At 42.7% G+C, this 24,224-nt stretch overlaps 1 protein-coding gene across 8 annotated transcripts in view; it reads left to right on the forward strand.

Moving 5' to 3' along the window:
* The window catches only part of KIF21A (kinesin family member 21A), a 2,335,619-nt gene that overhangs the window by 937,730 nt on the left and 1,373,665 nt on the right, over positions 1–24,224 (forward strand). For 5 of the 8 annotated variants that reach the window (XM_069629214.1, XM_069629217.1, XM_069629219.1 and 2 more), the window contains exon 12: positions 12,546–12,584. The exons of the other annotated variants lie outside the window; for them this stretch is intronic. In XM_069629214.1, the coding sequence (XP_069485315.1) occupies positions 12,546–12,584 (39 nt within the window). The remainder of the gene's footprint in view (positions 1–12,545; positions 12,585–24,224) is intronic. 8 annotated transcript variants of the gene reach the window in all.

Genomic DNA, 24,224 nt, shown 5'->3' on the forward strand with positions numbered 1-24,224 from the left:
CTATCTGTTCAGACAACCTTTTGACTTGGGCCTTTAAGCATTGAAACCTGTCCATGTCTCTGAATTCCTCTCTTTGTGGGTTGTGCCGGTAATGATTAAGCTCACCCTGATTAGGCCTGTTCTGATATCTCTCAGGAGATTGAATTCACGTGACACAGGAAGTGGAGAACGCGGAGTGACCACACTTTGACCAGGGGCGACTAGTGGTGGTGATTGATTATATTGGCGATTGACATAATTCATATTTTGTCTTTCATTTGGTGGGAATTGTCCCCTATGTTGGTTTCCATTTTCCTTGAATCTATCCCCATGTATTGGTCTTTCTTGGTGTTCATATACCATTGTATTAGGGTTAAAACTACTCTGGGCACCTAGTATCTGGTATGGGCCATTGTACATTTGATTTAGATTGTTATTTAGGCCTGGCATATCGTGGAAAAGTCCCACTCTGGGAGAATTACCAAGATATCTAGGACTAATATAAGAACTCCTATTACTGGGATCAATGGATTGGAACATAGGAGCTTGGGGTGATGTCCTCTGTGGAGGCACGCCCCTTTGACTAGACGTCATGTCATTCCTTGCCTGAGTTTGGGCTGATTCTAGCGGCATCTTTACAGATTTTTCTTACAAAATCGCTGGTGTGGATTCCTTAGACATTGGTTTTGTCTCTTTATTCTTAGGCCCCTCCTCTCTCTTAGGAAATAGCACTTCATACAGTTTGGTCCCCTGTTCTATTATCCATTCTAGTTAGGGTTAAAGGCCACATCAAAGCGTGAAAATGCTTTTTTTTTTTAATTTTGAGGATATTGGCGAGGTGACATATCTGGCTTTGCCGTCATAGTATAAGCTGCTTTTTTGGTGTTCTGTGTAGGCTGGTAAGGTGAGAATTGATGTCTAACCTCCTTCTCAAAGTCCACCCATGACAAGTTTCCCTATTCATTGAAACCATGAATGACACTAGCAGATGTTGCATCTAGGGTAAGGTGATGAAAGTACTGTCTATATTGTTCCCTAGGTATCTGTAGGGCTTTGGATATATAATGAACGGGCTCTGAATGGTCTTCCATGCAGCAATTGCTTCCCTTTTTGAATGGTTTAATTAAAGTCTTGATGGATTTCACTACAAGGTGCATTCTGGTGTATCATTTTGTCGCTCATTTCTATTCTCTTGTGGCCAAGAATGCCTGTGAATATTTGCAGGTGATTCAGACCCCACCATTGGGTTATAACCAGGTCTGGCCAAAGGGACAGCTGTTGGTACATTGTTCCCTTGGCCATAGTTGTGATTGAGTTCAGTTCCATTAAATGTAGTACCCTGTCGCTTTTTCTTAGTTTAAATATTTGCTGTTCTTGATGCTTGCACTGCCCATGAAGCTGTTCTGCCTCATGACCGAGATCAGAATTTTCATTCCTGACCTTATTGATTATTGCTTGCAATTCATTGATTTGTAGCTGAGGCTGATTAAGCGCTTTGACCTTTTTGTCATTTTCTTCCAGTAATTTAAATATCTTCTGTTCCATAGCATGGAATTCTTTATCTTTCGGCCTGCCATCTTCTCTAAGGGCTTGTATTTCCGAAATAGCAACATCTTTATCTTGCCTTATGTCATCTAAAATTGCTTTTAAGGGGGTTCATTCTTGCTCACTCTCATCAAATAGTTTCTCTCTGAGCCATTTGAGTAGCGAGATCGCTGCATTTGGCTTGCAATTCCATGTCTTGCTCCCTCTGCTTTAATTCCACTTTTAATTGCTGCACCTGATCATTCATTGTCCAAACTGCATTGCAACTTGCTAATAACTTCACTGTCATTCCCATGCATCTTTATGGATCTGTGTAGCAGGAACCACAGTTTTGCGCACAGTCAGATGATGCAGTCTTTTTCCTATGAGCATTCTGTCGCTCGGACTAACCTAAGGACACACCTGCACAATACTTCCTTCATCAAATATTTTGAAATGGCTCCTTTCCTAGGACCCAAATGGTATGGGCCAAAAGCTTTGTCTCGAGGTAATCTGACAAATCAGAAAACTCAGCCTGCATCGGGGACATGGCGACACTATTGCCAATAACCCTGAGAGTCAAATGAGCACACAGTACTGCTCTACCTCATAGCACTAATTCAATTAATGAGTGGACAATATGGTTATGCTTTAGGATGGAAGGCCACACACAGTAATTATGTTAAAGGTTCCCAGCAAACGCACCAAATGTGTGAGCTATATTTTGGGGTTATACCTAATACTATGTGGTATTTTATTGTGGTATTTTGCTGTGGTGGTATTTGTGGTGTTTTTAGAGTGGTGAGTCTAATTTCAGAATACGGCCTAATCATTATTTTACCAGGGTCACTAACAAACAAATACTAGACCTATGAATAAATGGCTCATGCTTTCCTGTGATGTTTTATTTACAACATCACAATGATGCCCTTTTGGCTGTGTTCCAACAAATGTAAAGCAGGCAATTGAAATACAACACATTCAGTCAGCCTCTATGACTAAAAAATTCACTGCAAACACACACCCTCATATAGCACCTCTGAAAGGCTCAACTCCCACGAGTAATTTACCTTATGTTTTGCCACATGTGGTAAAATGTCAATTACTGCCTGCGGTAAAATAGACTTACCACCTGTTGGACCTCAGTCTGCGTTAACAATAATTCGGACACATAATAAAATGCTGGTCCAATTTGTTTTTCTCTTTGATAGCTCTATAAAATGTAAAAATTCAGAAAATGACCAAACACTTGTATTCTGCTGTACCCCTTTAGATAGATTTCTATTTAAACATGTATAAAATGCATTTCATTAGAGAGCTCACACATGTTAAATAGCTTTTCTAATACTAAGTTTCAGTTAAACATTTGTTATTTTGGTGGCTGGCTAACACACGGTCTGATGTAACCTTGAATGTTTCTCTAATGCAATTCTTGGCAGGTATAAAATGGGAATCCACGCAAAATAAAAATTATGAATTACTTTAAGAAAACAAACCTATTTCTATCACACAGCCTGTAAGCATGACCCACGTACACTACATGCTCCTCAATTACTGTTATTTGTATCTAGATAAGCTGTTGATATTCCCGACTCAGCTTAACAGTAAATCCTCTCCAGCCTTTCTGCCTGCCTAGCACAGGGTCATCCCAGATGAGGATTCCAGAGACTTCACAGCTCTAAGTATTGCCAACCCAGGAGAGAGAGAGATCGACATAACTTTAGTCAGCTTGCAATCAGCCCAGCACCAGCCCTCTGCTCCCTTCGTCAGTCAGTGCCAGAAGAGGAATGCCCCTGCTCTGCCTCAAAACCCTTTTTATGAAACCCCCTGTCACTCTAGAAAAACACCTCCACCCACTAAAACATCACACAATTTCTTCTGTGCCTCTCATTGTGCGAACTACGTTGCTGAGCGCAAATCTCTCTTGCGCTTCCTGCTCCAAGACAAAGCCATGTCTTTAGGAACAGATCTTCACATTTTTCAACTTACCCCACAGCGCAGATTCTGCCTGCACGTTTAAAGTACATTTTTCTTCCCATTTTAAGATCATTATGCATTGGCTCAATCTGCATCCAGTTTATTTCATGCACTAATTTGCACTAATTGTTATTATGGGATTCAGTTACATGTAAGATGAGGTTGGGTTAATTAGTATGTTAGATTTACATTACTATTATACTTAGTAAAGCTCAGTTCATTAAAACGGCATCCTGGAGCAAAGTGATCCTTTTCTAGCATGTGCTCTGTGCATTGGCATCTATTTAAATCCAGCTTGAGACTCATACTCTAGAGTCCCTTAATGAGTCTCACACCCTTGGCCCTAGTTAAAACTCAAACCCTCACTAAAAATGTGAATGATGAAATGTGGAGTCTAGATTCTTCCTACAGCAACCTTCAGGGCTGCTCTCTTTCTCTGTTACTTTTTGCCCTAATTTTAGAGCCATTGGCAGATCGTATGCATAGCCATAAGGGAATCCATGGGTTAGTAAGTCGGGCAAGAGAATATAGGCTATATCTCTTTGCGGACGATGTCCTGATATATCTTACGAATCCCTGTTTCTCCTTGCCAGCGTTGATTGAAACGTTAGACAGATACAGGGCTTATTTGGGCTTGAAGTTGAATTATTGAACATCTGAGGTTTTGCCTTTGAAGGATCTTACTCCCGAAGTAGAAAGCTCTATCATTGAGTATGGACCCCAAATCTAGGGAGACGGATTGCGCTATTTGGAGATTGTTCTACATAAAGACTTATCCAAATTGTATAAGGTTAATTGCCCTCCTTTTTGGGCCACTTTAACATCCGACATAGTACAATGGTCTACTTTGGTTCCCTCTTGGGTGGGTTGTCTCACTGCAATCAAAATGACCGTTCTGCTCTGAATGTTATTCTTGTTTCAGGCCTTGCCTGTCGAATTCCCCCAATCTTATTTTAATAGAGGCTAGGCATGTTTTATCGGTCCTAAGCGAAAAGCTCTTTTCATATAAAGACTGATTTAGAAAGACTGCTCCGTGACCGCACAAAGCAGTCTTTCTAAATCCAACTATCACGCCGCTGCCACATACGAGTGCGCGCAGCAGCTGACGGGCAGGTCGGTACCCAGAAGTGCAGGACCATGAGAACGGGTGCGGTTGCGTGCGTGTTGGTGTGTTTGTGTGTATGTATGTATGTATGTGTTTGTTTGGGAGAGTGGTGGGTGAGGGGCTGGGGGTAAGGAGGATGGGGCTGAGAGGTGGGGGTTTGTGGGTGCGTGTGTGTTGGTGTGTTTGTTGTGTATGTATGTGTTTTTGTTTGGGGGATTAGGGGTTTCGGGGTTGGGGTAGGGGAGGAAGAATGGGGTGTTCGGGAGGGTGAAACCCCCCCGAATATGTAAAAAAAAAAAAAAGGGCTGTGGCGGGAGATTGCATTTTAAAGGTCTCAAGAGAAAAAGACCTTCACAATGCTGTTTTTCAGATCAAAAGAAAATCAAAGTAAATTGGTATTTTTCTCTTGAGACCTTTAAAAAAGATCTTTTCACATAGAACCGTTCCATTGCGATGTTTGTGGAAAGATGCAAAACCGTGTGTACCTTATAACACATTCATGCAGCCAAAAGATATGGGTAGGGCTTCCGTATTGTGGCAATACTATAGGGCTGTAGAATTAAGGGTTCTGTGGGATCACCTACAAGATACTGCGAATAAGCAATGGGTTGGGCTTGAAAATGACTTGATGGCTTCGGTAACTGTTGAGGAATGGTTGTGGGTTCCTCCAGATCGTCTCCCGAAAAGAGTTCGAAAGCACCCAGTAATGGGTCTGTTATGGGGGCTATGGAGGAAATCTGTAGTACCACTGGAGGTAATGACCGGGCGACCTGACAGTCTCCCCTGATTTGCCTTTGACCCCCCCCCCACACCCCTGGATAGGGGACAAAATTAATGAACCCCTTTGTTTTCAGCTTTATGAAAAGGGTCTGTTACGGGCTGGACAGTTATGGGAAGATGGCTCTATTATTACTAAACCAGCTCTTGACGAGAAGTTGTTTAACTTTATGGCCCTGCAGCTGGGGTGTGTCTTCAAAGACCATATATGGAAGGCGCAACTGAGCCACCCTCGAAAGACTTTTGAACGAGTGTTGGATTCCCATATAGGTACCGAGTGTTTGATATCGAAACTTGACTTGGCTCTGCTGGAAACTAGGGACACAGACCGACAGAGGCACAACTGCATTGGGCACAAGATATCCCTTTTCCAGAGAAAAGGGATCCCTGGGTGTTGATGTGCCGACAGTCCTGGTCGACCTCTATGGCTATGCAATATAAGATGCATGGATATAGGCTGTTACTGCAATGGTATTACTCACAAGACAGGTTGTCTAAGATGCTTCCATCGTATAGTCCTCCATGTTGGAGATGGTGTGGTGCTACTGGAACCTATTGGCGTGTCTGGTGGAGGTGTCCTGTGATCCAGACTTTTTGGAAGGAGGCTTTGGCGTGAGTTAAAATGGTGGATAGTGTAGAGTGACTTTTAGTTCCCTTATTACTTTCATTGGATTGCAGGATGATGGAGAGCATTATACAAGTGTATTCCACCTCACAGCCAATTTGATCTTGGCGGCTACTGTAGGGATAAGCCTATATTGGAAACATCCTCTTCCTCCTACAAATAAGGAATGGCTGTGCAAGGTATACAATATATATGACATGGAGAGACAGTAGCCTTTTCTTACTCTGCTTACTGTCGACCCCTGCAGACTCCCCTCTAGATTGATGTTGCGATATGTAAAGGATTATCCCGAGGGCACTGATTCCCTCACACATTATGTTGTGGTCCAGTAACTGTGCCGAGTCGGTTTTCATTTTGGACCTGATTTGGTCAGTTAGGCATTTAGAGCACGCAGATTGTTGATGTATGTTACTATAAACTAAGCAATGTAATTCCTCCTTTGATCACTGACAAAGTTAGTTTAGTATATGCTTGGATGATTCCCTCGTGGGGTGTTGAAGGGGTACAGGATGGTTCAGGTGGCGGGGGGGAGGGTGACGAGGCAGCAAGGAGGAAAAAGTTTAGAAAAGGTTTATATTCTGACGGTTTGTAATTTTGTTATTATATTATCTTGTCTGAATCTAATACTGTTGCTGCATTGTGTTTTGTTTTCGCAGCATACTTTGGCTTCTCTCGGTATTGACGAAAGTATGGTGGGTTTTCTAATATGCATTCAGTTTTGTTATGAGCAATTATTTTTGTGTTGATTGTTGGTTGGACAGTAAGATTTCTCTGAAGGTGTAAGAGATGTGCTGTTTGTGGTCAAACTTCTGAATAAAAAAAGAATTATAATAAAAACATTTTTTTAGTAAAATTTTGGGAATATAGCATTCTACCATTGCTAGTGGGATCAAATAGAATACACATGGATATAATAAACAATAATGGGGTAGGGGACAGCTCTGCTTAACCCCCTTGTTAGTGGAAAAGACCAGGCTAATATTGCTGCTTAGGAGTATCTCACAGCAGCCAGTGCCCATGTAACTCACTTGGAGTAGCTTTTAACAGTCCAAGTGGCATTCAGATTTCATTAAATTTGCACCATAAGCTGTTTCTATCAATTGAATCAAATGCGTTTTGCAAGTCTCCATCCCTTGATCCTGCAGTCTAAAATTCTTGACTAGCCAGTGTGACGATTCACAAGGTGTCGTAACTTCTCCCCGAAGGGGGGGCTTTGGGGGACTTTTCATGAGGCTAGAGAGGTGCGGCCGCTACCCAAAAGTCCCCCTACGGGTGGTTTCATGTGGGAGGATCTCATGGGGAGGGACTTCCCCTCTGGGGATAAGTCCAATCACCTGGGGTATAGCCCAAAAAATGATGCCACTACCCAACATTCCTTAGTCCTCTCTAATATTCAGAGCCACTACTTTGAGAACAACCCTATGTATTGTTGCAACATAGGGCCTTAAGACCAAAAGTACTAGGACGAGGAAGAAAACAGGAGACACGAAGATCATGAACTGTGATAACACTAGTACGAGTTGGCATAAGGATTGAACCGATAACAAAGAAGAACGACATGCGTTATCCGCATGAGAGGAACTGGATACAAAGTATAACTATTGGACATTTGAATGGTGCCTATACAGGGCTGTTTCCAGGTGTATAAAAATGAACAATGGACTGTTATAGCAGGGAATCCTGGCCACAGAGCCTAACACAGCTGTAATGAGAAGCAGTGGTGGCAGGAGCAGCGCTATCCAGTCCTGTTGGGGAAAGTCCCCAGCGTGGGAGAGTTGAACGCTGACCGAAAGCCCTTGAAGAAGCGGAGATCGGCAAGAGGATGCCAAGGAAGTTGTCTGCCCGCCAAGTCAAGACGGACTGCATCCCAAAGCCAGGAAGACACCACAAAGTCACAAGTGCAAGGTAGAAAAGCCCAAAAAGCCGAAGAAGTGTGCCTTGGTCCCAGGAAGTCCCAGCAAGTTACCAAAGCCCTGTAAGAGGAGGTACATGAAAATCAGAGGGTACCCAGGGGGGTTAATATGGTGGCTAAGGTGGCTTTTCCCCAGCCCAGTATTAGCAAGGAAGTTAATGGGCATAACGAGTAAAGGGTCTAGGACCCAAGAGTAAGAAGAAAAGCGTCCGAGCAAATCCTCCTCGACACAGTGGTAGTGAGGAAACCACTGATCACCAGAGAAGGGTCTGGGACCTCAATAGTAATCACTGGCCCCCAGCGAAGGGTTTGGTACCCCAACAGTGAGGATGAACTGTACTACAGAATACCTGGAGAAAGGGAGTCATTCTCCTGGTATTGGACATAGAACTGTGGTAAAGACGCCAGGGGAAAGGGGTCATTCCCCCTGGCCTTGCAGTGAACTGTACAACGTAACTCCAGGACGAAGGAGATATTCTCTTGGCACTCGGCTGAGAGTGGTACTGGAGGCACCGGGAGAAAGGAGTTATTCATGTTGGTTCCATTGGGAACTCCGTAAACTCGTACCAGGAGAAGGGAGTCATTCTCCTGGACATTTGATAAAGACTGGGTGAAGCCCGTAAATCAGGGAAGGGAGACCTTCCCCCTGGTATTTTCTCATTCATTCATTTTGTCATTTGTATTGCGCCTTTCACCATAATTACGATCCAAACACGCTGTTGGTTAAAGTCCAGATATGTGAAAATTTGGAGGTGCTATTATGATTGTGTGCTTTTGGGCCATTAGAGTTATGAGAGGGTGGGCAAGATCCTACTAGTCACCGATACCTGTATGGCATGTGAATGGGCGGAAAGGTGGTATGCTATGAACTAAGCTGGGGGGGGTGTTTAAGAGGATAGGAAATTATGTGAGTAGCTACAGTTTGTCTTTTCTGTCATGACTGGTAGCTTAATACTTATGAGTATCCTATCATATCTTATGGAAGAGGTGTGTGCAATAGTGTTTGTGCTATATATGAGTGCAGAGGTGTTTGGAGGTTAGCCTGTGCCTTCAGCTAAGTTACAGAGGTGTGGGGTACTAGTGGAATGAATGGGTTAGCCTCAAAAACAAACATGTATACACCCCCTAGATTCAATCCATGTGCAGAGAAAGTTGCTTAGTCTCACATATGATCCAAGTGCAATTAACGAGTAAACGAATAAACAAATGAATAAATACATCGATGGACACCCTCTAAGTGGATTTTGGAGTGATATTTAACCATCCATGTAGTGTCCAAGTGTGACAAATTTCCACTTTACAAGTCTAGTTACAGCAGCAGTGCCCTCCTTCCTAGGCTTTAGAGTTACATACATTTCTGACTATAATTGAGATCAAATACTCTCAGTATTCTTATCAGGTGCAGGTTTACTGAATACCTTCCTGAGTCTCCTGATGCGGTTTAGGGGATGGGGGGGGGGGGATAATGAGAGACGAGGCAAGGTACCTGAAGGACTGAACGGTGGGGAGGGAGTGTGCGTGGGGGCGGGGGTTCTGTATGCTCAATGGAGCTAATGTGAAGAGTGGGATACAAGGGGGGGCAAGAATGGGGGGAGCAGCCTAGATTTCAGGGTTATCCTCAATGAGGCAGAGAGCGAGGGGGGCGGGGGAGTTCCAGAAAGTGGGTGCAAAGACGGAGAAGCAGGCTCCTCCTAGTCTGGAGAATTTGAAAGGGGGGCTACCAGGATGTGTGCAGAGCTTGATCTGAGAATTTGGGTGGGGTGGTAGCTTGTGAGTTTGTTTTGGAGGAAAACTGGGCCTTTCTTATGGATGGCATGGTGAGTAATGCACACGGATTTGAAAGAGACGCGTCAGCTGATGGGCATCCAGTGAAGTACTGTGAGTGCGAGGAGGAGCCTTGCTGCAGCATTTTGAATCGGTAGGCGCTTTCTGTGGAATTAAGCCAATTGTTGGACACTGTTGAAGAAACAGGAGAAGGGAGCCGTTCTCCTGGAAGAAGAACTTTTAGTTCACACTTTAGTCCTAGTGTGAGGGTTAGAGTAGGATTTGACAAAGTTCAGTGCAACTTTTATTTTGCTGACATTCTGACAATTCCTTTAGTTTTAGTTATCTTAGAGATGGGGACAGTTAGGTCTTTGATTTAAGAAATAAAAGTTTACAACCAAAACCATGCCAACTTAGTGTCAGCTTCCTTCTTTCACACTGATATTAAAAACCAATTTCCCCCCACCCCCACACACACCTGTGGATTGTAAAAAAGAACCAGAAAATGAGTCATCTCTGCTGTTCTCATCCCTCCAGCAACTAATTTCCCAAAATGTTTTGAGTCATTCATAACTACCGAGCTGAGGTATTGTAACGCTCACCTGGCTCCCACGGAGGCGCTGGTCTAGTCTGGGTTGCTGTGACCTCTTCTAAGGTGATGCGCAGGGTTCGGAAGACGGTCTGGACCGGGCCCCCAAATCTGGCTTGTCTGGCTATCAGAAGTATCCTAGGGGATTAACTGTCTGCGGGGTAATGCAATCGGCCTCCTACTTTCCCCTCTCACCCTCCTCGAAACCCTTCTGTGATTCCCCGTAGCGTCTCATCTTAGGGTCTGGAAGGACGAGCTCTCCATCCTGCTTCTGATGCAGGGGCGCGTTGGTATCCAGTTACTTCATTGGATTTTCGGATTGGTGAGAACCAAACTTGCTTGGCTTCCAGGTAAGTTTTTTGATAAGAGGTTCCCCTTGTGTCCATGCATTAATGTACTAATGCTAGTGTCTTTTTCCCCATAGGGGCCGGGGTACGGAATGCCGGGGAACAGGCACCGACCCGAGATGAGAGGTGAAATCCTTGTAGAAATCAGGTAAGTCTTTAATGAGCGTTTTTTGGTAATGTCTTTTTATTCGTTCATTAACGCTGATTTCCTTTTTCCCCTTAGGGGCCGGGGTCCGGAAATGCCAGGTTTCGGCGCGGACCCGAAATGAAGAGGGAATGAATCAACAGGTAAGTCTTAACATGGAGATTTAGCTTTCCTTATTCCCTTCTCTCTCTCTCACCTTTTGTTCTTGCCTTTTTCTCCCTAGGTGCTGGGGCGTGACTGCGAATCCGGATGGCCGCTGCTGAACATGGAGGCGCCCTGTAAAGGTGAGTGGAAAGCGGCGCTGCAGCGATCGTCGCAATGAGCTTTTAAATAAAAGTCTTCCTTTTCAGGATTGTCGGCGAGATGTCTCCGGGATGCAGACTTTTCCTTCTTCTGTTCTCTTCTTCTCTTCCTTCGCAGGTGATCCAGGATGCTGGCAGGCGTGGCAGAAGTCAGGATGCAGGAGCAGACACCGTGAGCGTCCAGCTGCTAGATGCAGAACAACGCGAAGCACGTGTGGCTGTTCGGGTGGGGTTTAAATAGCCTTGGAAGAAGTTCCAGGTAAGTATCCTTCCTCCAATCAGGTATGTATCCTTCCCCGACCACGCCCGGATGGTAAATTAGTCCCACAGGTAAAGTAGTTCCCTTCAGGCCTCAAGGAGGCCGGGATCCTGCAGCATGGTCTGCATCAGGTAAGTGCACCCAATCACTCCCATAATGAGCCTGGCGCCTATGGCGCCAGGACTGATGTCTTTTATGAGCCTGGCGCCATAGGCGCCAGGATACTGTCCAAAGGGCCCCTACATGGGGTTGCTGGGTCTTTCCTTGGGGACTGGATGTCCGTTTTCGGGGACGCAGGGCTTGAACCAGCTCCCCGGGAGCGGGCATCATGACAGGTATTGCATTGATTTGTGATGTGTGGGTCTTTTTACCTTGATCAATTTTCTTATATACTCTTTTGAAATTCTAGATCTGGCCTGGTGGAAAAAAAAAAAAAAAACTTCCTTACATCCGTATTCAATTTCTTTTTTGCAGCCCTGAATCCTGCATCAATCCATGGCGTGTGCTTAACATTCAAGCTCCACAGGTTTCTGAATGTATTCACTGCATTGTTCCCATTGACTGACTCGTTTAATTTCCAATGGTCAACTGTTACCCTTTGGGTCCCATCGCTATTATTTAAATGACAGGCTTAAAAAATAAATAAAGATCCCCATAATATCGGCTGGGATTGAAGGGGTGAGTGCGAGGAGGGGACAGTCGAGAGGATTGTTTAGGGTAGTCCGACTTCTATGCCCATATTCTAACCGCAATGTAACTTTTATGGGGAAAGACGGACTAACTGTACTGTAATTACTATGGTAAGTAACTTTTTTTGATGGCACTACCTGCGCAATGCAATCTATCATTTAACAGCGCTCAATTAGAATGTAATCCTATCCCTAAAAAGTAATGCCTATCATGATGTGAAAGTAGTTGAACATTTATTGAATGAGCTGGACTTTGAATGAAGGGAAGAAATCAAGTAAGAAGTGTAGTTTATTTTACTTCTGCTTTAAAGTTCATTGATTTGAGAGAAATAAGTGCATGCTTTGTTATAAGGAAGTGTTGGACCATGAAAGTTTGCTTTCTGACAGCTTTCCAAATGTTTTGACAATGTTACACTTTTGAATCTGTTGATAGACTCTTGTTAGAGAGAAAGCTCATGCACAATTTTTAACTTTTTATCACTTCTTCGGTAAATTGTCGGGTTTGTCCTTCATTGACTTGGTCTTCCAATGCTGTTCACCTGCTTTTGAAGGCTACTGCAGCTTGAAGAAAGCAATCGTGAAGAAAAAAGGTTGGAATATTTCCAGGTTTTCTTTTAAATTTAAGTTTCATTTAACAATTAGATCCCATAAGTGCGATAACTTGTTTGTACAATATTGGATTTCCAGTAACTTTCAGATATTGCACAAGTTAAAAACCTTCCTTCTCTTCTTTTATTTATTTTTATATTAACATTTTATTTCCACGGATTACTAATTTGAAGTTTTATTTTATCCAGCTATATATTAACCTTAATTTGTAACTTTTTTAAAGAAATAGTTGAATTTAAAGTGCTATTCTCTGTGGCTCAAACACGGATTCCTTAAAAAAAAAAAAAGAATCATCAGTTTGGTAAGAAAGAGACCAAGGAGAGACATGCTGGGTGTTCATACATCAGACATGATAGCAAGCATTATACTTTTGTGTTCATCATTCTGATGTGGAGTTGCGTACTATGTGAAAAGATGGCAGATGGCTTTCAAAGTTTATTTGGAACTGTGGTGGAAGAATTACTGTAAATGTTGTTCCTTGCTATTTAGCATGGCATATTTATTTTACTGTTCTGCCTCTAATGTATATTTTGAATCGGATCGGCAGACCTATTAGCGTACAGAATTTAAACTTAAAGCATGAACAAATTAGAAGTATTCTAACGAAATAGCACACTTGTATCATAAAGCTTTGGGAATACCGTGCTTGAGATGAAACAGTGAAGCATTTTTTATATTAATACTTCTAATACAGTTTCTTATATCATAAATGTTGGTCTTCTTACTTTCTCTGCTGTCCAAAATAAAATTTCAATGCATGAACATGTCCATTGAATCAGTGTCTTGAAACGTTAACTATGTAATGATCTTTGAATGTAGCCATTTAATTTGAATTTCCTAAATTAGCATCCTTATTTCCAAATTCTCTGATCTAAAATGCTATTTAGAATGTAACTGCTATATAGATGATCCTGCTACATGTGTGTTACCTTAGGTTATTAACGTCAAGAAAAGTAATTTTGCAGTGCTTATAATATAGACTGATACGCTTGACTTTGTAATATGAGCAGAACTATTTCTTTGATTGCTTTTCTTTTCTTTTTTGTAAGCGGTGTACACTTTTTGAATATGTTACACCTTTATAGTATGTGTGTCGGAAACTGTATTGTTGGTTAAAACTATTACATAAATGTGTGCAATGTGCATGTTTCTATATGTATGATCAAGGTGTCGTCCATTCCTACTTTAAGAGCTCTAAATCATTGTCCTTTGCCCTAAACAGTGGTATAAATACAGGTTGGGCATTAAGAATAGCGATTCAAGTAAACAATAAATATCAATTACTGTGGCATGCAATTATTTCTTCACTTAGTTTCAGAGTTTCCGACGTAAAGCAGCACAGACAGATTGGAAACTGCAATGGTTGTAGAGTAGGAACCGTGGTATCCACACTCTTCTACTAGCATAATGGTGCATCTCATAGAGGTGGTGTCCATCCTAGGATTGAACTGAGTTGGGAGGAACAAAGGCGTTACAACCACAGAGCAGACCAATGTTCCAAGAAGCCCTGTATGGTTTGGTTTGCCTGAATCCTCCCTTGGTCCATTCGGATAAGTCTCCACAGGACATATTTAGTGTCTAAAGGAAGTGGATACAACAAATGAACACCTCACAGACTCCACCCCCACTCCTCCTTGACAAATGGACAATCCTTTTAATTTTTGAATATTTCCTGTCCATACTTCCTGTGACTGTGCGCTTTTTTCCATTGTCTAACATAGTTAATAGGTGGGCACTGAGGACCTCTCTCCCAAGCGGGCTCCTCACTTGAGCTGGTCATTTGTGCTTTTTACGTGTTGAGCATTATTTACGATCATCAGTCTTTTCCTCTTGATTGGTGTCTTCCCACCTTCTGAATCTTCAGGTGCTGGGCTTCTCTGGCATTATGGGGCACCACTGTCTCTGCCCAGTGTGATGGGTGTCACTTAAAACAACTCTGAGACCTGTAGTCTGTTCCAGGTTCTTTCCATAAATCGTGGGTTCAGATAGATTTGCTGACAGCCCAGGACAAAATGGTTTGGGGGGATTTGGTGCTTGGTCCGTCCCTCTCACCTCCCATGGACTACTGCCACCCTAGCTCAGGCATCCATAAATACAGTTAGTTCTAGGGCTTGGCACCCCTACTGTCTTTTATCTTATGGCTAAAGCTGTGGTGGATTCCGTAAAGTGCTGGCTAGCTGATGCCCCAAAGTGTTCTTCCAACTTTACTTTTCCTAGCCCTGCTTAGTTTTCTGTAGGGAGTGTTTGAAAAATGCCTTGCCCTCAGCCTGTTGGATTCAATCACCAGCCACACGCAGTCACACCCTGTCAATGGGTTTCCTCCTGTGTCCTCCTTCTCACCATGCTTCCGTCCCTCCAATCGTACACTCCACCTCCTACGTTCACCCTTAGATGTTAACAGACTTCCTTTTAATTCCTACTTCTCCTCTTACTCTCTCTAGCTGCTCCTCTCCTCTACTACCACTTCCCCTGCAACACTTCTACTCCCCTGCTACAACTGCCGCCTTTCTATTCCGCTGCCTCATTATCACCTCACCACGTCTACTACCTCTCTCCATACCATTTCTATTACCTTTCTTCTTACTACTAGTACCATTGCGCTTCTTCTACAAACACTACCTCTCCTTCTCACTACCACTGCTCCCTTTCCCTTCTTACTCCCACTCACTACCTCCCACTACCTAGTGCTACCTCCCACTACTACTGCCTCCACACTGCCTATTACCATTATTTCTTCACTCTCTCCTCTCACTCACGCATTACGCAGATCCCCTCTCTCCGACCACCTCCATACTCCTCCTCCCTCCCCCCTCCCTTCTCTTAGTCATCCTTCATCTGCCTCCTGACCTCACGCTTGCAACACACACCTTCCTTGTCCTATGTTCTCCTTAAATTAGCCTTCCCTTCTCAGGATTGTCTCCCTCTTACCTTAGTCCAGGGGGTGTGAGAAGGGAGAGCTTGAAAAGTGTAAGCACTGCCCCATTGTCTCTAATTAGCCCACTGTGTTCAGGCCCTCGAAAGCCTGACTGTTATCCCCTGTTAGAGGGTTTTTCTCTCTATACATGCTTTGCCATAGGCCTTTTTTTAAATGTAAAGCTTAGTGGGTTTTCTCTCTATCGATGCGTATTCCAGGTGTTGCCGCTTACTGAAGCTGCACTTCTTTTCATGGGTCCTCGCGGTTATTCCATGGCACTTAGTCCTCTGTCGCAGCGGCATTCCTCCTCTCTCCGTGAAGAGACCACTAATGCTGCTGCCTGGCCCGCCACTGAGCTTGCTTCTGCGCCACCTCCAGCATCCTGTTGCGGCACCATCTACAATGATGTCTACTTCCCTGGTGTTAAGGAGGAGCTGGGAGGGGGTTCGCCCGCTGGCACTCTGACATCCACAGGGTTGTTGAGGGTTGGTCCCCTCCCACCACTGTTTCCGACTAGTTGTCACACCAACTTCTGCCTGCCCATCCTGAAAATGTTGACAGAATATCTGCCAAACACCTGTCTGCAATTCCAAACCTGTTACTGGCATCATTTTGAAGGTGGCACTGAACTGTTGGGTAGCTCAGCTTAGCCTCCATGCCAACGTCTCAGCAACATGTGAAGCCTAGCGCAACTTGGCTGCCCAGTGGAGCCAATCGGCCCTTACCAAACACCATACAGCCCCCTCACTAATTACGCTGGAATGTTTCAGGTCAGGGAGGATTCTCTTTACACCCGAATTGTAGATTTTCCAACAGATAGTTCTTCCAGAAGATTCTTCACCTTAATAAATATTTCCAGGTGCACCATTAAAGTAGGAAAGCTTGACATATTCTAAAATGGGTAATTTCTTTGGCCTACACTTTCGGATGTGATGCACAAGGCCCAAAACTCAAGATGAGTTCCTTATTTATGTGTGCCACAGATAACCGGCAATAGCTTTTCACTCCATTTCATTTTCAAAAGCAAACGTTTTTTCTTCTTTATGCTCCTGCCTTAGTTCTTGTACTTTGTATTCTCTGAGTATTGAACACCTTTGCTAGATATCTATTGAGGCTTTCTGTGGTGTCTTATGTCTGATGGTGACCGATTTCCGCTATTCCTAATGGCAACTGCACCCCAAGAGCATTTACAAATTGTAGGCAAAGGTTTCTTTTTTGCACTGAGCACACTGGAGTGAGGATCCTGTTCCCACTCTCCCAATCTGAAGTTTCTCCCTGGCACCTTTCCTCTAGTCAGGCAGTATAGTAAGTTGCTGAGACGTGCCAGTTGTATTCTTTCTTTTGAATATAAATTTGTGCAGAAGGATGTCTAAATATTGGTCTTCCAAGCAATGTTCAGGGGTAGGGTCTCAAATGGAGAAAGCTTTTGTGTCAAACATTTAGTTACACTTGACCTGTGTGATAGGTGGGGATGACCAGTCTGTGGTGACTTTTCAGCTGTTTCAAGACATGTTTTTTCTACAACTTTATAAAAATGTTATAGGTGCAACCCAACCAGGATTGAAAGATTGTAAGCCTGTATAAAACAGAAAAGTCATAAAAAAGCACAGGTGGATTCACATCTTGATCAGAATGGTGTACAATGTAAAATATATATAATTCTGAAATATACTATGACACCTTGAATCTGTGATCATTTAAATTTCAAGGGTACTATGTAGGAATGCTGTGATGAGGGGTGCCATAGGTGCCAATAATGGATATGAGTTACCTTCCCTGATATAAAAAAAAGTAATACCAAAGGGTCCAGCGGTAACTGTAAGCCACATATCTTGCAGATTTTGGATATTTGTTTCCATGTATATGGGTTTTATCGCAAGGTATGCCGAGTGTCCCAACCTCACTACAGCCCGTACAATGCAAGGGGGGGGGGTAAGAGTTGACCAGCTCATGAAGACGGGGAGGTGAAGAGACTCTTATAGGTACATCATTCTTTAAACATTATGCATCCGCGTGACTTCTCAGCCCTTGTCCAGATATGGAACCAACTCTGGATCAATCTCAATTGTACATCATTTTCCTAGCCAAGATCATCGTTCTCTTCCCCTCTTTCTAGAAGACATTACAGCTTAGAAAACTCTGCCTTTCGGTATCCCCTCCATGAGTCAACTCCAAAGTTGGTTTTCCTGTCCCCGATTGATGAACATTTGGGTTACAGAGCCAGTGGCATAAGTTTGTGCATTGGAATCTTTATGGTTGCCTATCTGACAGTAACTTAAGGCTGGCTTGTAGCCAAGCTCTAAAGTTGTTCCATTTACAACCTGGTGTACACTTTGGGTTATGGATAACCGGGGAAACTTGGCCTATTACAGGTTCAATCCCTGATAGTCTAGTAGCTTTATACCAATAAAATAAGAGATGCTTATGTGGAACACACTGGGATCCCACTCCTCCTTCTTTGTTGCCAGTTCATGAAGAGTAGCTTGGACAGAAGTGCAGCAACAACCTGCTGCTCCACCGCTACCCAGCCAAGTATGCAAGATTTATGCTACCAATAGATATCTGCGAAGAATGGGGACACCCAGTCTACCCAACAAGAGCGATCAGAGTCAAATCCTTCTAGATACTATAGGGAATTTACCAGCCAATATAAAGGAGAATATTTTTTGCTATAATGTGTGTAAGAGATTGTCTAGAATCCTAATTGGGAGATCACAGAATGCATCTAATATCCTAGGGATTATGTTTATTTTACAGCAGCAACTCTCCATAGACAAGAGCTCTCCTGTTTCATCTATTTGTCAAGTTCTTTCCACAGGTCTTTTCTAAGCACATGAATTAGTACTGATAGATTTGCTTGAATACAGCCTTAAGGGAAGGTGTGACTTTGACTGCCGAAAATTCTATAGATGAATCATCCCATTGGAAGGGGAAATCCACTCTAAAGCAGTATATTGTGGCTGGTGATTAGAGAGATCCTTTAGGGTTGCTATTGTTGACTGAGAAGCCTGAAACCCGACAAATATCCAAAGCATTTCCTCTTAGTAACAATAAGAGTCAACAAATACTCAAAAGATCTACTTCCCTTCCTTTCACAAGTCGGATTCCCAAAGGAAATCCTCATGGGTCAAGGAACCACTTCTATGTCTAAAATTATACAGGACGTAAAAGAAATACTGCACATTAAAACGCTACGTTCTTCCGTATATAATCCACAGACGGATTGTCTTGTGGAAAGGTTTACCAAACTTTAAAAGGAATACTCCACAATCTGTTAGATGCCAATGGTAGAAATTGGATTGTTATGATTCCTTAGGCTCTCCTTGCGGTTTGGAAAACACCATAGGCGTTTCTAGGGTATTGTCATTTTGAGGTATTGTACACGCGAGAACCTCAGTGTTACTGGATATGCTAAGAGAGACATGGGAAGAGAGAGAAGAGTCTATTCTACCCATTTCCCAGACAGCCCAAAAGCTAAAATCCCATATGGTTGCTCTTAGGTAAATCATAAAACATCAGTTCAGTAGGGCACGAAACATCAAAAGACCCTACATGATAGACGAGCAGTAGCCTGATCTTTCTCCGTTGGGGTTCTGTCTTAGTTCTCCTTTACATCTCCGAGAACAAAATGATATCATATCTAAATGGTACAGTCCCTATACAATTCTTGAGAGAAAAAGGCCCTTGAATTATGTAGTCGGCCAACCAGATACGTCAAATATATCATGTAACCTGTTCAAAGAGTGGAAAGTCGACCTGGTACAGGAGACTATTGTAACCATGGCCACCCTCCTCACCGATTAAGACCTACTTACCCTTCTCCAAACATGAAGATCTTCATGATTACAAAAAAAATTTGCAGAGGTCTTTTCTGAACAACCAGGTAGAGTACAGAATTTTTGTCATTGTATCAGGACGCCAGCCGAGCAAACTGTCAATTTAAAACCTAACCGGATCCTGAAGGTAAGAAGGAAAATCATTGAAACAGAGCTCCACGAAAGGCTCACGGTCAACATCATTGAGCCCTCGGAGCGCCTGTGCTCCTCCCGCCCATCGTCCTGGTGGCAAAACCGGACAAGACTTGGAGATGCCTTATAGATTTCAGGAACCTGAACTCCATGTCTACATTCAATAATACCCCATGCCACAAATCGATGAGCTCATTGAGAAGATAGGGTAATCTACATAGTATCCACTCTGGACTTAACCAAAGGATACTTGCAGGTACCTCTAAACTCCACCAATAGGCAATTAAATGCCGTTTCCACCCTGCAGGGGCTCTTTCAATTTAAAGTCCTCCTCTATTGGTTTGCACTGTGTTCCTGCCACATTCCAAAGGTTAATGGATAAGATTTTAAGCCCATACGCTTGCTTTTCTGGAGTCTATTTGGACAACGTTATCATGGCCTGAACACGTGCACCATCTTTGTGATCGCAAGAGCCTCCAGGTGAGCAGGCTTAACAGTGAACCTGAAAAAATGCCTTCTGGCCAGGCAGCTGTACAGTATCTGGGCTCCTTCATGGGATATGGACTGATTAAACTTGAGGCGGAGAAAGTTAAAGTGGTACAACAAACACCTGTTAGATCATTTTTGAGGGTAGGAAATGTGTTACACTCAGATGGATTCCTGGGACAAGAAATGGGTCAAACATGGATGGATTGTCAGATGAATGTGTCGTATTTATATTGTTAGTGAGGGATTGGAATTGTTACACTAAGATAGTTTGCTGGGGTAGGAAATGTGGTATACTTGTCTGTGAGAGACGAGCGATGTGTTAAACTTAGATGGATTGTTAGAGGAAATGTTTTACTCTTGAAGCATTGTTAAGTTTAGCACATCTAGTAGTCTCATCTCTCCTGAAGAACTTAGGCTGGCACCTGTATTGCTCTTAGAAGAATAGTAATGCATGTTCTGAAGGGTGGCCAGTGTGCGCATTTAATTGATCTGGGAATGGTATTTTGTGTTGCATCTATGTTAGCCCGCCTTTCACCCCATAGCTACACTGATAATGTTAAAGGATATTTATACTGCGCACTATCACCACCGGGGTGGTCCCATTGTGCTCTGTCGGCTGAAAATGTGGAGGGTAGGGTATTATTAGGACTGAGCCGGAAAAGCGCATGGGAGCTCTGATGTGGTGTTAGCAGCTTCATTTCGCTGAGCTTTTAGGTGTGCTTTTTGGTTAGTAGCCTTCATGTTCTGTTGTGCAAGGCTATGTGTTTGTTTTGGTGTTGCGGTGTAGTGAAGTGCATGCGGTTTGTTGTGCTTTAGAGGTATCGTGTTTAGTTAAGAGTTTGAGATGTGTATGCAGAGGGGTGAGTTTTTTAGTAGTGTTGGTTAGTGGCATCACTATCAAGCTGTGATGCATGCTGATCTTCACAATTCTGTCTAGATTAGGCACAATGCTAATTTTCTCAAATCTGTCTAGATGTGACACAAGGCTAATCTTCACAATTCTGTCTAGATGTGACACGTTATCATCTTAACAATTCTGTCCATGTGTGGTGCAATGCTTCCATGACACCTGAAGAGCCTAACTCCGCCTTGGTACCCTGATATCGCAGTTAGTAGATGGGTGTTAGCAGCATACATGGAACCATGAAGATATCTAGTAAAACAATATAGGCAGCTGGTCCATGGCGTCTAGAGAATCCTACTATACTAACCTAAATCTTATGGCATCCGCCTGGTAGATATACTAGGTCAGCCAGTCTATTGTGCTTAGAAGACTTGAGGGTAGCCTCCCGCACCCCCATAGTGCCTAGAAGAATCTACGAGGGGAGCTGGTCTTTTTCTACAGACTTTCTGATGACACAACCTCGAAGATGACCTCCATCGGGGCTATTGGTATGTATAAATATATCACTTTGGTGGACAACCACTGCTATCCATCCACTCGCAGTAGAATGCAGCTATGACCTATGACAACATTCGGGCTAGCTGCACAAATAGCAAGTCTCTAGCACTCCTGCCATCTCCTGACTCTTCTGAGCACCCATTCACATGCCCTGACCTCATGGGCTGCTTTCTACCAGAGCCTGGCCAGCCCTGCAAAGACTTATTTGGCCCAATGCACACACGCATTCCAATCATACTTCGTGACCTCCAACACTCTGGACTTCGGTCCCCGGGGGCATTCCCATCACCAGCGCTTTCTAGGCTATAATAATGGTAAAAGACGCTATATAAATGACAACTACAATACCTATACCTAAAACCAAGAGACCTTCAAGCTTTTCTAGTATTAACAGGCTAATAAACACAGAGGTGTTATACATAATTATTCCACCTTGGCTGCCAATCTTAGACAAGCCAGTGAAGTCTCACCCACAATAGCTTTTCTGGGGAAAAGAAGATCAACGACGGTTGGAAGGTTTGAAACAAATCTTATGTCAAAAACCTGTTTTAGAAATGTTTGATTTCAATCAGGAATTCATCCTGGAGGCCCATACCTCCAAGGTCGGGCTGGGAGCAGTTATCACAAGAACACGACGACATGGGGCTGCATCTTCTATACGTTTCGGTTTTATTGTTCTTTAGCTGACTTGCAGCTTTTAACAAAGATGGAGGTACATTCAGAAAAATGAGACCATACAAAAGCGAATAAGACTAAAATACATATGCACTCAAATTTGACATAGACGATAACATTTTCAAATCTGAAAAAGAGCATAGTGTTCCTTAAAAAGAAAGTTGGTTTTAAAACAACTAATGAATTAAACTGAATATAAGTTCATTTCTCGAGAGAAGCCCACCACCGCATATATCTGTTCCACAACTCGATTTCATCCGAGCCAGCATAATTAGAACATAGTCTAATTAAGATACTTTGATCGGGCAGCAATCGGAGAGGGACATTCCATTAGTAAGTGTCTTGATGTTTCTATCGAGACACCGTTGCAAAACCTGCATTTAGAGTCACCAGTTTTAAGCTTTTTGTATCTCAGCAAAGTCTCCCTGGTATGCAAGAGATTCCAGTGAAATCTGCAAAATTAATTCCTTGCAGACCTTGCCGGGTAAACTAACAAAAATGGTTCTACAACACCGGTTTCTTATGGTCTGCACTCAAATGGGCTAGGCAGGGCAAAGAGTGCAATAGATCGATTGTTTAGTGTGTTGGGGTCTATTTGTCAATTCTTCATGGGAGGAACCTATCAACAGAAAGGAGAGGAAAAAAAAGAACCCTCCTCCACCTCACCCCATCTACAACCTTATATGCCACAACTATCATTACTCTCCTACCGCCATATTAATCATAAAGAGCCATAAACGGTCCCCATAGTTTCATGTAGTCTTCTTCTTTATCTTTCAACAAAACCCTATCATATTGTGATAAAACTTGGAACTCTTAACCACTATTCAACATTAGGCTTTTTCCTCGTTTCTAAATCTTGAGAATTAGCCTAATTGCTACCATTATGGCCCTGTCTATCCAGCAAGTATGTTTTCTAGTACGCACACATCTCTCTTTATGTGAGAGTAAAATTATGTTTGCAGCGGTTCTTTGCAAGTCTATTCCAAAAATTACATCAATCCTATCAATAATATCCTTCCAAAACAATTGTACTATCGGATTTCCCATAGTAAATGGAAAAGAGTATCGCTATCAGTATTGCAACACCAGCATAGTTCATTGATTGAAGCCCTAAATTAAACATCCTAACAGGTGTCCAATACAACCTTCCAATAACTTTTTGTCGAATCAAACGTAAACCCATGTTTGCTCCCAAGTTTAAATTCACCTTCAGAATATCTCTCCAATCCACATCAGAAATGACCCTACGAACATCATGCAACCAAGTTTCTTTCAAAACAGTCCATGCAAATTGAAGTTTATCAATATGCATAAATTGCATGTAAGTTCGGACACTGTATTCTTGACCTTCTAATAATTTGCTAATCTCAGTTTTTTTCCAACTGAGTCACCAGCCATATCCATCCTCAGATTTATCATAGAAGTTAAAGCCAAGTATCTATTCATTTCTCTCGGTCTTAAGTCGTATTTACACTGTAATTCCTCAAAGCACAACAATCTGTCTCCATCCATCACATCCCCCTATCCTCAGAATTCCCTTTTTTATCCAACTAATCCAACTCAGACATTTATTCATTTGCAATGCTTCATTATGCCATATTGAAGCATTTGGCCTTGAGCCATGGCCCTGTTCATTTTCTCCAAACTACGACCCTATCACCTGCCTGCCACCACTGGGATTAGTTTTAATCATTTATTTGGTAATTTACCCATACTATAAATGTAAATATAAATTAAATATTCCCTACATCATATGGTGCACCTACTTCTCTTTCTATGCGCAACCAAACCGGTTCCTTAATATTTTTCTCCCTAAAATAATAATAACTCTTTTTAAGTAAAAAGGCTCTAATATTTCATCAAATCTGGATATCCAAACCCCCCTTGAACATTTTGCATCAGTATGTACTTTGCAATACGAGACTTCTTCCCTGGACCCCATAAAAAGGATTAAAAAAGTGTATCAATTTTTATTAATTGTTTCTTATATATCAACAAAGGGATGGACTGAATAACAAAAGAGTTTAGGCAAGAGAACAATTTTAATCGCATTAATTTCTGCCCATAAATTCAATGTCAACCTGTCCCGTCTCTTTATCAGTAGCAAAACGTTTACAGTTACATGGTCCAAATTATATTGTAAATTTGTACTCAATTCTCCAATAATATG

This window comes from Ambystoma mexicanum, chromosome 12, assembly GCF_040938575.1.
Source record: "Ambystoma mexicanum isolate Mex_15411 chromosome 12, UKY_AmexF1_1, whole genome shotgun sequence".
Taxonomy (NCBI): domain Eukaryota; kingdom Metazoa; phylum Chordata; class Amphibia; order Caudata; family Ambystomatidae; genus Ambystoma; species Ambystoma mexicanum.